Source organism: Catharus ustulatus, chromosome 21 (assembly GCF_009819885.2).
Source record: "Catharus ustulatus isolate bCatUst1 chromosome 21, bCatUst1.pri.v2, whole genome shotgun sequence".
Lineage (NCBI taxonomy): Eukaryota > Metazoa > Chordata > Aves > Passeriformes > Turdidae > Catharus > Catharus ustulatus.
Window position 1 is genome coordinate 5,456,139 of NC_046241.1, and position 14,943 is coordinate 5,471,081.

Below are 14,943 nucleotides of genomic sequence, written 5' to 3' on the forward strand. Positions count from 1 at the left end.
TGTGTTTTTCCTTTAAAGCATGCTCCCTGCAGTATCTGCAATCTCAACTGCATTTTGTTGATGTTTCATTCAATAAATTGTTCAGTATGAAGCCAGAGGTCCAAACTGCCTGAAATTCAAAGAGCAAAGCCAACAGCATGTAAACCAAATGGAGGGGAAGCCCTTGCACTGATCATACAGGACCAGGTGTCACAGAATTAATGCCTCAACAATTCCACAGTGACAAGATTTAGATTACAGAGAATCAAATCACTGCTAGAAATAAAGGCCCTCTCCTGACACAGGGGCTGAGGGAAGGAAGAGGGGCAGAGGAGGATATTTGTACCAATAGTCTATAATCACACTGTCACTAGAGGAGTTACACTCCTGTAGAAGTTCCCTCATTTAGCAAATAAACCAGAGCAACTTCCCAGTCCTGTTTATTAAACTTCAGCAGAATTTACTGCTCCAGATCTATTAAGCCTCAGAGCTTCACGACATGTGGGATTTGTGCATTACCTCTAAGGGTGCTCACAGTGTAAATGCAGCCACAGCAACCCTTTGGTGGCTCCTACTGTCACCTGAATTAAAACCTTACAGAACTTCAGCCCAACATTTGGTGAGATGCTGTTGCATCACCACATGATAGAAGGCATTTTTTGTGAAGGTTGAAGGACTGTTTGCATTTCAGGAGTTTGCACAGGTTGTGCTAAAAGCCTCTGAGGGTTCACATGAAAAAAATGCTTGAAGCCACTAGAGTATGTAAAGTATTCTGGCAGGAGTGGCCACTTGGCCCTAGTAGGACAAATAGGGCTGAAAGGAACATAAGTAATTCACAAGTAGATGGGCTACTTTTTTGTAATGTACTATAATTGATTTTTGCAGACTTATTCCTCTCAGCATTCAAAGCATTTTAGAGTATGGGGCTGTTACTTTTTAAACTTGTAGGCTCTTTCTGTTGGTTTTCTGGAGATGTTTGCAGAATCTGCCTGGTAAGGTTAGAAAAGGTTGAAAACTTTCCCAGCACTAAAAGGGACAGAAGTTTCTCAGGCAATATTTACCCCCAAAATACTGCTTCTGTCTGACTACATTGCTAGTCAAGCCTTTTTATATCACTGAAGAGTCAGGACAAGGAACAAAGTTTTGCTTACAGAGAAGCCTGTGGCTGTCTCCAGTACATGAGAAGGAAGACCTGAGTCCTGGCAGGAGCCCAGGGAGATGAGTTACTGTCACATCCTTTGAAGTTAGTCTTTCAGGCCATACCCCAAGAGCTAATCCTATCTAAGAACCACTGGACCAACAGGGAGTTCTGTTGATAAGGATCTGACAGAGGTGGGAAAATATTATGTTTGTTCCCTTGAACCACAAAAGGTTTTGGGTATAATTTTTTTGCATCACTTGGATTTATTTTGGTTTTAATTTTTATTTCCTTGGTGCTCTTTATGCCAGATTAAAAACAGAATGCCCCATAACAGCGAGTCCCAGAATGGGGTACAGACAATGACAAGGCTCCTTCCCAATGCTGTTCACATAGGATGCATGTTTCCAGGGCTGTCAGGGATGTCTGCAGTAGGCAGAATATTGGAGGAAACTGCTGATTGCTCCAACACCTCTGCAGTGTGTCATCAATGAGGAGGGTTGACGATGACGTCCTCAGAGATGTCAATCATGAGCAATCGCTGCAATGTGGCACCTCTCAGCTCTAACTGCAGTTCTGTGCAGCAGTAACAGACACCATCTACTGCAAGATGGGACTGACTGAGACCCCCCTGTCCCAGAACAGGGGCTTAAACCTCTGCCATTCCTACTGAAGTAGGATTTCAGCACGTGCTTCTCTCCCCCACATCTCTCTCACAACCAGCAGCAAGGGAAACTGCAGGAGCTGCTACTGCTGCTCCACTCCTCTGTCATGAAACAACATCCAAGAGAGAGGGAGAAGGGGCCCAAAAAATCCACACCTGCCCTGTTTTGCCCTCTGTACCTCTTTGTCAATAAGGGCTGGAGGTTCAGGAGAATTTGCTAATGTCCCTCTTCCCACCCCCACTGACATTAACAGGATGAGCAGTACACAACACAAACCCACACCCTGCTACATCACTGAACCACTACAATGCTGCAAAATGCAGGGAGAGAGAGGACAGGGAAATGGGCAGGAGCTCAGGGCAGAGTGCTTGAGGGACATAGATCACTACACTCTCTCCCTTGAAGGGCAGGAGGCAGAGGAGAGAAGGCAGTGTGAATGGAAGCAGGACAGTAACCTAGAAGGTAAAGGGTCAAGGGGAGAACAAACAAAGGGAGTTCACATCTATCTGATGATGAGACACAAGGATAAAAGGGAACATTCAATGTCAGAGTTACCCTGCACTCAGACATGGAAGTCCTGATATTAATGACCCATACTCCTTTTGACTTCCATGAGCAGTAGGGATACAGTGAGGATGGGAGCACTTCTCCAGCCAGACATTAGAATACAAGAAGAGGAGTCTGAACTATCAGCTCCCCAAGTCTCTGTCTTGATCCTAAGAGCTGATAGACCAAATCAAAGCAGACTTTATTCAGCTGATCTTACAGTTAGCGTGGATATAAGCCAAATGAAAGACACAAGAGTTTAGACCTTGTTGCCAGAGCTCATTCCCCCATCCCACCTTCTCTATTTAGAAGCAGAGAAAGGATCCTCCAGACCTTAAATCAGGTACTGAGGCTTTCCCAGCTCCTGCAGCTCAAGCAGCTGCTCTGCCTCTGATCAACCAGTTTTTCTGTTCAAGACTCCTCCCTTTATGAGATCCTGGCAGAGGTGGTTCATCAGACAAGGGACTCTGTTACTAACACAAGAACTGGGCAGCAGAGGAGAGCTGCAGAGCAATGCTGGAGGATGGGGACACAGTGACTCATGCATTGCAGCGAGAGTGCAAAACCTACCGTGGCTGCCAGTCCTCAGGGGTCACTGATAGTGATTCTGAAAGACAACACGAAATCAACATGGCAGTTCAGACAGTTCAAGGCAGAGGCCACACAGACGGTCAGGAAGGTGGAACAGATACACAGGCACTTGCACAGACACAGTCACACATCCCCCTCCAAACACAGCATGAATAGGGGGACTGCAAACACAGAAAACACTCACAGCCTCATCTCTGCACACATCCAGACCCTGCTGTGCACGGGGGTGCATCAAAACCCATCCATCTATCCACACATCTACTGGCTGTTGCTCACTCACCAAGTTCCTCACACATCCAGGCTGACGTTCACACCAGTGTCATACTCGGGTTTCAGCACCCACCAGCTGGGCACAGGCAGCTGGGTTTGCCTCACTGAGGATTCCTATCTTCTGACCATGTGAAATGTTGAAGAAAGAGCTCAGGAAAGAGGAAGATAACATGCAGTCCTGAGCACTACCCAAAATGGCACAAAGCAGGTGGAGGTTTTTCTGAAGGTCATAAATTATGAAATCAGCTACTCCAGCTTCCTGAATAATTCAGGTCATACAGCTGTGTGACTTTATCAGAGAATAGTTTGGCTTGGAAGGGACCTTAAAGATCATGTAGGTGCAACCCCTGGCCATGGGCACAGACAAACTGTGTGCCCAAGAACCCTTTGGGAGTTCCAGTGATGTATCCCCATTGTGCTGACCACCACACCAGCCAGTGAGAACCATTCCTGCCAGGACATAACCCCAGAACCTTGTGATACCAAAGAACAGAGAACCCATTAATGCCTTCAACTCATTTTCCCAATGGTTGAGTCATTTGCACTGAAATTTCCTAATTCTCCTTCAAGCTCTTCTACCTACAGTTTCTATCAAACCATTTTAAACTAATGAGCCTAAATACCTGGGGAAATACCTTCATAGATTTCTAAATGCAGTCCATTGCACACTGATAGGACTTTGGATGGTTTGTAACTTTCAGCTTCCAAAATTATGTATTCATCTATATGGACTTCCTCAATAAACTGAATAAATGCTAAGCACAGAAGATGGTAAATCTTGTTTTAAGTGTCCTTCATTATATGCAGGAAAATCTTTCTGTGCAAAAAAATGTACCATGTGGTGATTATATGTGAAAATGTGTTTATACACCAATGTTTATGAAAAAGGAGTAGTATGACACTTGTGTAAGTTCATCATTCACCAAATCAAATGCTCAAACCAGAGGCACAAAACTACCAAACTTCTACACAGGCATCAATGAGCACACAAAGTACACCCAGCCATCACCACACATTTGAGCTCACTCCACACCACCAACTGCTCCATCAAAACCCACTGCTGCTGAACACAAGAGCTTTGTTGCTCTCTCTCACACACACTACACAGCCCGGTTAGCAAGGGAAAGATGGGTATTAAAAAAGCAACAATGGAGATGGCATTCGTTCACCCATGGCAGAAGGACCCGAGTCCAAGTGCTAGCAGGGAACATTCTTATTCTATATACAGGAGAGGAAGAGAAAGAGTCCCTTGTCATTGGAAATTCTCCATTCATCAGTGAACTCAAATGACAAGCTGGTATCAGGATCCGGAGGAGTCTATGAACAACTGGAAGAATCAGAGAGGGGGATCAGAGAATGAGCATCACACTTCACAGCTTCTGGAATTACATTCTCAACTCCAGATCAGGGCAGTCAGTAGCATGCAATCCAACCTACCATCTCTCCTAAACCAAGGGGTTTGTTCAATCAAGCATGAAACTCTTTCCTCCTCTGCTCCAGTGCTGTTTTTCCTACCTTTCCCTAAACCCTTCTACTCATGCAAAAGGCAGAAAATCCATTAAGATAGGCTATAACAGATTTCTTAAAAAAAGGCCAATTCATTTCAGTCCTTTTGGGGAATCCTATCACGATGGCCAGGTATATAGAATATTTTTCATGAGTGAAGAAATGAAACTGAGTGAAAGGAGGAAGATGGAGACAGAAAGAAGCATAAGTATACTGAAAACAAAACCACAAAGTAACAGTATATGGAAAGGCAGGGTCACAAGAAGCAGGAGCCAAAATACACAGCAGAAGCATGCTGACATCCATAGGTGCCCCCACAGACTCTGGGGTAACACTGAGGTATGTGAGGACAAGTTACTCTGGGAGCTGCATCAAGGTGCATAGGAAGGACTGGGGCAAAGGCACCAAGAAAGTAAAACCATTTGCATATACCAGAGTCAGAAACTGGTCTACAAAGATGTCTGGATTCATCCACCTCTGGGCTGGCTGCAGCCCGGCAGAGAACACTTCCTGCCAAACAGGCAGCACCAAATATGAGCTGAGCACTATGGCAGGAGAAATACTGAATACACTCTGCCATACACCATCCCCAGCCATTGACAGGCTTGGTGCTTCCACAGAAAATGGCAAAGTTTCAGACCTGTGCCACCAGCACCCACTGGAGAGGTGTTTTCCACAAGGGAAGTGTTCCCTCTGGCATGTCACTGGGGAGCTTCTGGTTGTGTTTGTTCTTTACACTGCAATTACCTCCTCTTCCTCAAGGGAAACTAGGAACCCAACATAAAAGCATTCCTGGTTCCAGACTGCTTCCCAAGGCCTGTTCAGGAACATGTACTCAACTGTGCAGGGGATAATCCCTTATTACTATGTTGAAATGTGTCTGAAGTGACTGAACAGGAAAGGAAATGAGTTTCCTAATGGGAAAGTAAAGCTGTGTGATTTGAACCCTCTAGACTGGAAAATGCTGAAGTTGATTACACAAGTTGATTACAACAAAATTGCCTAAGAATTCATTTTCCTGCCAGTGATCTGCGATACTCTCCTAAGCCAAAAAGCAACTGAACAGCTTTGAAGGTCTTCCAACTCACCTTGAAGAACTCTGGGCCAAGAGAAAAGGGGCAACTTCAGACTTTGGGGAGCCCTACCCAGAAGGGAATCTCACCCCAGTCCTGTGATTTACCTGGTGACTACAGGCATTGGTACAATTGCTGTAAACCTTGGGTACAAGGTTTTCTCCCACATTCTTTATAGAGGTTTGTAGAGACAAACAGCTGCCCCTCTGCTTCTGAGAGCTGCCTTGGCACTCCCTCATCCATACAAGGAAATCTCAGAGGACAACGATGCTCCTGCCTCTGGATGCAATTCAAACATCCAAAGGCTGTACCCACATCAAGCACTCCACTCTGCTCCTATGGCCCAGGCAGGCCAAGCGCTGCCAAGGCTCCAAATCCAAAACAGAACAAACTCCACCTGCGTGGAGCAGTGCTTCAGGACTTACCTGGGAACACCAGGAGGAGCACGATTAGGCCGAGAAGGAACCTGAGGTGGGGGCCCGAAGGGATCAGGAGAGGCACCCGGCCTGGAGGGAACAGGGGGCGCGGACCCACCAGCAGGAGGTGGCCCAGGAGCTGGTCCGCGAGACCCAGGTCTGGCGGGGGGCACTGCAGGAGCTCTCCTCTGTGGCGTGGGGCTGGACGTGGGGGACCTGCCAAACAAACAAAGGCATTCAACTGCAGCAACAGCTCTGGGATCCCTCTGCCACCAAAGGCTGCTTTCAGTGTTTCTCTCTAGCTTCACATCACTTCACACACTACCCTTTGGCTTTCAAGGGCCACACCAGGCCCCAGGTTGCCTTCAAAGCTACGTCAGCCCCAGCCAACCCAAGGGTTTAGAAATCTCAACATCTCTGTAAAGATGTCCTAGGAGCCTGCCAGCAGAAATACCCAGGACTCTTCATCCACAGGAAGAAGAGGTGGACTCCCTGTGTCAGTGGGAGGCCCCAGCAAGGCACTGAAGAGGCATCAGGCAGGTCTGCGGGGCTCTCCCCCTGAGCCTCTGGTACCTGCGTCCGGACGGTACGCTCTGCACCTGCAGCCAAGAGTCGTCCACCGGTGGGGGCATGGGGGTGCTGATGGTGCTGGTGTTGATGTCCCCGATGATGTTGAGGGCCTCCTTCAGGGCGTGGTACATGCGCAGCATTTCATCGCGTCGCTGGGCCTGCTCCGCCGACTCCTCCATCAGCGTGTTCTGGTCACCACAGGAGTACAGGTTTGCCAGCAGCTCTGAATGGATGAAGTCCTTGGTCTGTAAGTGAGCAGAGAGAGGGAATCAGTTTTCACCATCTTTCCCCAAAACACTCCATTCTGTCCCCACCTCTTCCTTCCAAGCTGCCCTGCGTTTTTCCTCATTCTTTTCCTCCCTCCCTATTTTTCCCCTTTCTGCCACTCCCACCTCCATTGATCACAGTGTGATAAGTACATTGTTTATCATGAGGTGCATGATTGTCTTCGGCATGAGGTCTCTGATGGTTTTGTTGACAATTGCCATGTAGGAATCCACCAGGTTCCTGATCGTTTCCACTTGTCTCTCCAGCTGAGGATCCATGGAGTGCATGAAACTATCACCTCCGTTCTCCTCTGCTTCACTGGCCTGCAGAAAAAAGGAAAAAACAGATTGGTTCTTCAAATGTAACACAAAATCACTTTTTTGGCTTTCCATGAGAGCTAAGAGAAGAGTAGAAGGGAACAGGCAGGAAGCGCATGCAATAAATAAAATGTATTTAAACTTACATTTTGAGCTGTGATTGTCAACACACAACTCAGCTTATACAGACTTCTCCAGCTCAGATCTGAGAAATTTCAGCAATAAAGCTGCTCTCTTAGTAGAAAGTCATTAAGAAAAGGTGAAAGGTAACAGGGACTCCTGACCCATATTCAGAGGTTATGGCTCTGGCATATACTCAAAGCTGTATTATTACTTTTTAATGTTTACAGCTTCCTGAACGGTTCTTCATTTGAGCTGGGTTTTCCATGACCAGAGTCAGTTAAAACCAAGAATCATTCATCATGAATTAAGTCTCACAGGTTCTCTGCCATGCTACATCTTTGTCCTCATTATACATATGAGAAAACAGATACAGAGAAGTGAAATAACTGCTCCTCTCAGGCTTACCACAAGTAGATGGAATAAACTAGAAAACTTTCCTATCACTTCAGCTGCAACTCCTGTATCGTAAGTTTTAATTCTCTTTTCTTTCACACCAAGCAGATGAATCTCTTCCTGTTTCCTGAAGTACATTGTATATTCTGTAAGGTAAAACCTGGACTGTGCTGTTTGACAGCAAGCAATCTGCAAGGCTCCTCCATTTGGGATAAGTTTCAAAGCACTGAAGCATGAAAGAAGTGCTGCCTTCCTCAATGTTTATTTAAAAAAAAGTCCCGTGATTGTATAATGAAATATCTTTGTTTTAAACAGCCCTAGCCTGAACAATTTGCCATGTAGGAAATGGCTTCCCTTTTGTTTTGGGGAACAAATATATGAGAAAGGGCAAATTCTTCTGTTCGAGTTTTTGCTGAGAAGATCTTACATAATGAAGGAATGCAAGGTCTCAGTGTGAAACAAAGTAAAGGAAGTGGATGTCAAACAGGACAACTTAAAAAAGTGAGGGCAAAAAAAAAACCCCAAAAAAGCTTGCACCAAGATTCAGAAGTCATACAAAAAGAGAGGAATAAAAAGAAAAAAGGAAAACTCAAACCAAGAACAGAAACAGACAGCAGGAATCCAACAGAAGGTACAAAGAGGGAGAAGAAGCAAATGCCTCTCAGGAAATTGTGACAAAAGGAGAAAAAAAATGAGAGAGCTATCTGGTGAGAGCCCCAGGAGGCAACACAGGCAGAAGGGGTCAGACTTACTTTGTCCTTGTCCTGGCAGGCCAGTTTGAGCATACATGGAAAAAATTAAAACAAAAAGGGACAAAAAATAAAAAATGACTTTTAGTTGGTCTCAGAATTTGGAGAAGGTCCCATAATAGCACTGACAAGCAAAAGATCCATCCCACTAAAAATACATCAACACCTATTACCCTAGAAGAGGAACAAGTGAACTGTCTAGCTAAAATGAGAAGTGGGATGCTCTGCAAAGGAAACCATATTGTTAGCAACAAAGGACAACTTACTTACCTGCAAGGGCCACTGCCATTCCTTACAGAGGTTTGTTTTTAGACAGGGATCAGGAGTCCCATGTCAAACCCCTCCACTTGCACAGCAACAGGTGGTTACAGACACTGTGGTTAAGAGGCCCAGTCTGGTTCAAAGCTAATCTGAAGTCTTGTCACTGTTAAAACCCACTCCCTAACTTTCTTCTCAAAATCTCTTATCAGTCTGTTAGGAAATTCTTTAAGGCAAAACCAGCAATATTCAAGTGTAACAGGACAGATGAATGCAAGAAATCTATTAGAAGCAACAAATACAAACAGAAAAGCAATTACCACTTTTCTAATGGGAAAACTATTTATAGCAGCTTCCTTCCACAGAGAAACAGGAAAGGCTTTGAACAGAAACAAATACCTCAATTGTCTAGAGATACTTTCAAAGCAGAAAATAATGCTGACAATAAGTGCTATGGGACAAGGGAAAGGGAAGAGATAAGAGTTCTTGCTAAAGGAGCATATTACAGTATCTACCAAGTAAAAGAAAAATTAAAAAAACAGCCCTCCCTAATTAGTTGGAGGAAGAAGGGAGAATAACTGCTAAGCCAGGAAGTTCCTAATAAGGCTGTACAGAGTTACCAAAAAGGAATGGTGCCTTTGCTCAGTGGACACCATACCAGTTAGTAGCCACCATAGTTAAATGTCACCCTTATATTGTGAATTTCATGTCCACAAAACAAGATCACTAGAGGGATTTATCAAGGCAGTCTTTTCCTACTTTATCTTCCCTTTGAAGCTGCCAGTTACTTTATCTCAAGCTTCTCAAATGGAAGCAAGACATAACAAAAAAATTTTTGCTATGAAAGATACTCAGCGCTAGAAAGACAAAAAACCTTTACAGATTTATTTTTAACACAAGAAGATGGAGCTATCCTTCTCAAGACTATGCTGTGCTCCTCCTTATCCCATTATTATGGCTGTCACTTACCCCAACACGCTCTGGGTAGACTCCTGCACGAAGGAAGGAAGCTTTCCAGCTATCCACCTCCTCCTGCGTCTCACAGGCCAGCTCCAGCTGCCGGTAGTCCTTGTAAACATTCCTGAAAGGAAAATACATATTCTATTATTCTCTCTTGCAACTCAGAGATCTGCCCATATTTAAAAAAGGTATCAATTACTAGGGACTCCTTCTGTCATTTTAAGACAGAGACACTTGGCCCCTTGCTAGGAACCTCATGATGACCCTGCAAAATGAAATTTATTTTTTTTAATAAAGTTTGATTGCTCTCAAATCAGTTGTTTCAATAAGTTGTTCAACAAATCACCTGTTTCAACAAGGCCTGGAAAAGATTCCCTTTTCAATTCTGACTGCTGCTGGACTCCTCCACCCATCCCAGGTCCTATGGCTTTCCTTAATCCCTCACCAAGAACACTGTGGTTATAAATTGTCACAGGCAGACCAAGGTAACCACACCAAAAGGCTGAAGGGTTAAGGTCACACCACAAGCCACACACTGGCAAACAAAGGGAAAATTACACATATCTGTAAGATCAGAAGGAATGAAGTTAAATCCTCCCATCTCCTTCAAAAGTGGCTGTCCTGAAAGGACACTCACATCTTTCCTGAGCAGCTATCCTAACACACTCATCTCTACTCTCTTACATAAATCCTGTCCCTAGCTCCAGCAGCTTGGTGTGCTGAGATGGGAGCATACCTCTGTTCAGTGTTGAAGAGAGCAAAGATGTGCTTGCTGGACATGAATCCCTTCTCCACATCTCGCAGTTTCAGGTTATCCACTGGTAACATGTACTTCTTCTCCTTCTCCTGAAAAGGGAATGAGGAACAAGTCACTCACCAGCTCCAGGGGCACCCCTGCTCTGCCAGCATGGAGCGTGTTCCCATGTCAACAGAGACGCATTCTCACACCCAAGTCCTCTGTTTCCTTGAGTCTTGTTTCCAGATTGTCTGTGAGAAATCTGGAAAAAAAGAGTTTGTCCTTCCCAACTGCCTTTGTGATGTGGCCCAACAACCCTGTCCCATTAACTCCTCCAAGACCAGGCAGGCACCAGCACAGCAATGTTCAACTTCCCCAGGCTGTGCTCAGCACTGCAGTCCAACTCTTCTCTGCAAATGGGTCAATCCAGGTTCAGGAAAAGGAATCTAATAGAGAAGTTGGTTTGATACAGAAGTTGTCAATAAACCTTGATGTTAAATATGATGTTAAAGATCTGGTTTATATTTTTCTCTCTCAGATTTACCTCTTCAGAAAACTCTACTTACTGATTTTGTGACTTGCTCCTATCACTGTCTTAGTCATACATTCCATTAGTTACTGTGAACCCTTCACCTTCATAAAAAACAAAAACATCAAAATTTGATCTTAACTTGTACATTTGTATTCAGAAACTAAGACAGAAATGATAACCCCTGCTTAGTCTCAAATAAGGATCAAATTAACAGAACTGAATTTGGTTAAAGGCCCTCATTCAGAGCATCCTATTCCAGCTGGGAATTATACCCCAGCAAAACAAGAGAGGGAGCCCTCACACTGATCTCCAAAAGGCAGAACGCAGCTATACAAGACTAAACCAAAACCAGAGCATACTCCTATGTGCAAAGCAAGCATGTGTGACTGTCCCCTTGTGAGATCTCGTGTGTTTGTAGATCTTTCTTGGCTGGAAACGTGATCAGTCTTGGCAGAAACAGAATGGAGAACAAAGATGGTCAGCGAGGAGAGATCCTGAAGAGTTGACCAGGAAGGAAGGGCAGGGCAGAGGAGCAGGTACCAGTGACAAAGCTGCTGAGCTCAAACACCCAGACAATGGCAAGTCCAGCCTAACATCCTCTTAAGCTTCAGCAAAAGTCACTTGAGTTTGCTAGGGATACCAGCACCTCACAGTTCTAAGACAGCCCAAACTGTACCAGTTCATTACAAATCTCATGCAACAAGAATATTCCAAAAAAAACAGCACCTAGAAAACAGAAGAGATCACTTGGGTTGCTGCCAGACTGTCTCTCTAAGATGCCAGGTCATGAAAACAGGAGAATTCTTCCAAGCCAATTTCCCTGGACTTTCTAATAGTGTTGATCAGTTTTAATTAGATGTGGGCAGGCGTTTTTCTAATGGGATATTTGGCAGCCACATGCTGTTCTCAGAGCTACACAGTCTACCTCAGATCTGTGAGCCACAACTTGCAGTTTTCTATTACTCTGGGTTATTACTACATTGACTTAGGCTTAACTAGTGACCTAGAAGAGAACAACACCAATTGCTGAGTCCCTGGCTGAGTCAGACCATCCCCACTGCAGCCTTGCTTAACTGGAACTCCCTGCACCACTCCACAGTCCCTGGGCTAGTAAAAAAAAAATAAAATACCCACCAACCACCCCTTCTAAGCTGCCCCCTCCAAAAAAACCCACCAAAAATCCAAAAACACCAAAACAAAACAAAGAACAAAAACACAAACAAAAAAAAAAACCCCAGCCTCCAAACAAAATGGTGTCATTCTTCAGGAAAAAATGTCAAAAAGTAAGGGAATTCCATGTCCCTGATATGGAAACAACATGCTCTTTGCCAGAGTTTCAACTTTCACCCTTTCCAAGCTCTCGCTGCCACGTGATCAAGACAGCACTATCTTCACATGCTGATCTTGCCACAGACCACAGGGAAGACAAAATATCTGCCAGCACAACTTATCAGTCCTCGAGGTGGAGGTAGCAAGAGCAATCAAGTGGAGGACATGGGCACAAGACAAGAAGCCCCCAACCCAAGCAAGCTGCAATGAGCCCCTGCTGCTCCCCATCTCCCCACACCTCCCCCTTCCCAGTCCCCCACTTCAGCCTTTCCAGCTTCTCAGTTTTCAACCCAGCCTGTTTTATATCAACAATCTGACTTCATTTCCTGAATGCAGAGACAGGAAAGTGTGGAACGAGCTGCCAAGGGCTGAGCCTCTCAAAACTTTGGCTGAGCGCTCTGCCCATATGTTAGCAATCTGGCAGGGTGTGCTATGGCTGAGCAGCATCCTGGCCAAGAGGGGAAAAGGGCTTCTCTCTCTCCAGCTTTCCAGACTTGGGAGTCAGGAGGGAAGAGATGGAAGAGCCAGCACAATCGAAATGGGAAGGTAGTTTGTGAAATCCTATATTCAAAGTCCTCAGTGTGATCCCAAGAGGCTTATGTTGCTCATGTTGCCCTTCATCAATAAGAAGAAAAAATAAAATCAAGCAAAACTCTCCCTCAGCAGCAGACTGTGTTATATAAAATGTGTTCGTTGGCTGAGTTAATCCATAGAGCCATGAGGCCAAGGGGAGGTGCAGCAGTGGCAGAGGCCCCCAGACTGTATAAAACAGAACATGGTGCTCAGCACTGGCTTGAGAATATTATAGGCACAAGGCAACCACCCCTCATCACAGTTGCTGCTCTCACAGGAGTCTCAGCCTGCATGCAGACCTGCAGAAAGAGATGACTGCAAGCTCCTTGCAGAGGCAGGATAAGTGCCAGAGGATTATTCCCCCACCCCCAGCACAGTGCAGAATACAGCCATATGGCTCTGTACTTTCATCTACCAGGGAAAGAAAATACACATGGCCAGGAAGCCGACCAGGATCCACGAGCCATTCCAGTTGTGGGGTGGAAAGCACAATAACTGCAGGAAAAAAAGTGATGCTGCAGTTGCAGCCTGATATTCCATCCTCTGCTGTTGCTACACATCTCCTTAGGGTGGCTAAATCCCAGCAATGGGTTTTGGCCAGATATAGCAATAATCTGTACTATCACCTGAATTATTTGATGCTAACCTGTAGGTAATAACCTACAAGAAGTTCACAGAATTCAGTAGGCAGCAAGCCAGCCTGACTCCAAGCATTTTCTCCATTCACCTGGACTGCCTCAGCAGCAAAGTAAATTTTCCTGCTCTTGGATACATGCAAAATGAAGCTGACAGATGCATGTGTGGGCTCCCTAAGGTTGGAAATTGGCACTCACAGCACAAGAAAGTAATTGGCAGAATTATTAGGTCTCAGTTTGCATTTGGAGCATAAATAAACTAATTAAAGGTTTCCCTGTAGCTGTAATGACAAACACCTTCTTCTGCACAGAGACAAGGGTCTGGATATGGGAGAAGACATTGTCATTGTTTTAGTTGGGGGCCGAGTGAAATTAAGGAAAATTCATCTTGCTTACACCTCTTAATCTCCTTTCCCTCCTGTGAGATGTAAAGTATTATGGGTAAACAAACCTGCCCCAGAGATGCTGGAGTTTCAGTAAAATTGTTTCTGCTAAACACATGCATGGCATTTTGGGAACTCCAGTAATAAAACTCTACTCCAATGGAGAAATGTTAACATCATAATTTATAATAAACATGCTGCATGAATACATACACACTAAAAGATTACTAGGAAAAAGCCTCTGAAAAACAGTTTGGAATATTTGAAAGCAAGTGAGCTGAGATTTTCAAGCTGAACCAACCACTCCACTCCCCCAAACAAGATGTTACCAACAGCTTTCTGCTTCTTGTCTTAGCAAGTAGAAGAGCTCAATTTCTGAGATGTGATTCCTCCAGGAAGCCCTGGTCATCCCACTATATACACACATCTTGAGACCATCTTTCCCAGACACAGCCCACCTGCATCACTTTTCCCCTCAAAGCATAATTTATAGAATGATTCCTCCCCCACGCTGCAGAGCAGCTGTAATGGCTTGTTTACATCAGAAAGCTGCCTTGGTTTAATTTAACACATCCTAAGATTTTAAGCTACAGTAATTTCACGACTATAAGGCGCACCCTTTTGACTAAAATCTCCCCCCAAAACCGGAAGTGCGCCTTATAGTCCGGTGCGCCTTATCTGATCTACAAAGTTGCAACATTTGCCACCCCGGAAGTGAGAGCCCGTCGGCATCGGGGCCTCCCCCGTGCGGGGCGGGTCCGCCGGCTTCGGGGCCGCCCCCGCGTGGGGCGGACCCGCCGGCTTCGGGGCCTCCCCGCCGGCATCGGGGCCGCCCCCGCGCGGGGCGGACCCGCCGGCATCGGGGCCTCCCCGCCGGCATCGGGGCCGCCCCCGCGCGGGGTGGACCCGCCGGCATCGGGGCCGCCCCCGCGCG

General features: G+C 45.5%; 1 protein-coding gene across 18 annotated transcripts in view; it reads right to left on the reverse strand.

Moving 5' to 3' along the window:
• The window catches only part of DNM1 (dynamin 1), a 65,617-nt gene that overhangs the window by 2,900 nt on the left and 47,774 nt on the right, over positions 1-14,943 (reverse strand). For 8 of the 18 annotated variants that reach the window (XM_033077273.2, XM_033077271.1, XM_033077268.2 and 5 more), the window contains 6 exons: positions 10,558-10,667; positions 9,831-9,942; positions 8,607-8,618; positions 7,174-7,344; positions 6,758-6,999; positions 6,194-6,400 (listed from right to left, as the gene is read on the reverse strand). In XM_033077273.2, the coding sequence (XP_032933164.1) occupies positions 6,194-6,400; positions 6,758-6,999; positions 7,174-7,344; positions 8,607-8,618; positions 9,831-9,942; positions 10,558-10,667 (854 nt within the window). Of the gene's footprint in view, positions 1-2,898; positions 2,936-4,358; positions 4,517-6,193; positions 6,401-6,757; positions 7,000-7,173; positions 7,345-8,606; positions 8,619-9,830; positions 9,943-10,557; positions 10,668-14,943 lie in introns of those variants that run through there. The other 10 variants (XM_042779875.1, XM_033077278.2, XM_033077277.2 and 7 more) reach the window with 5 other exon arrangements.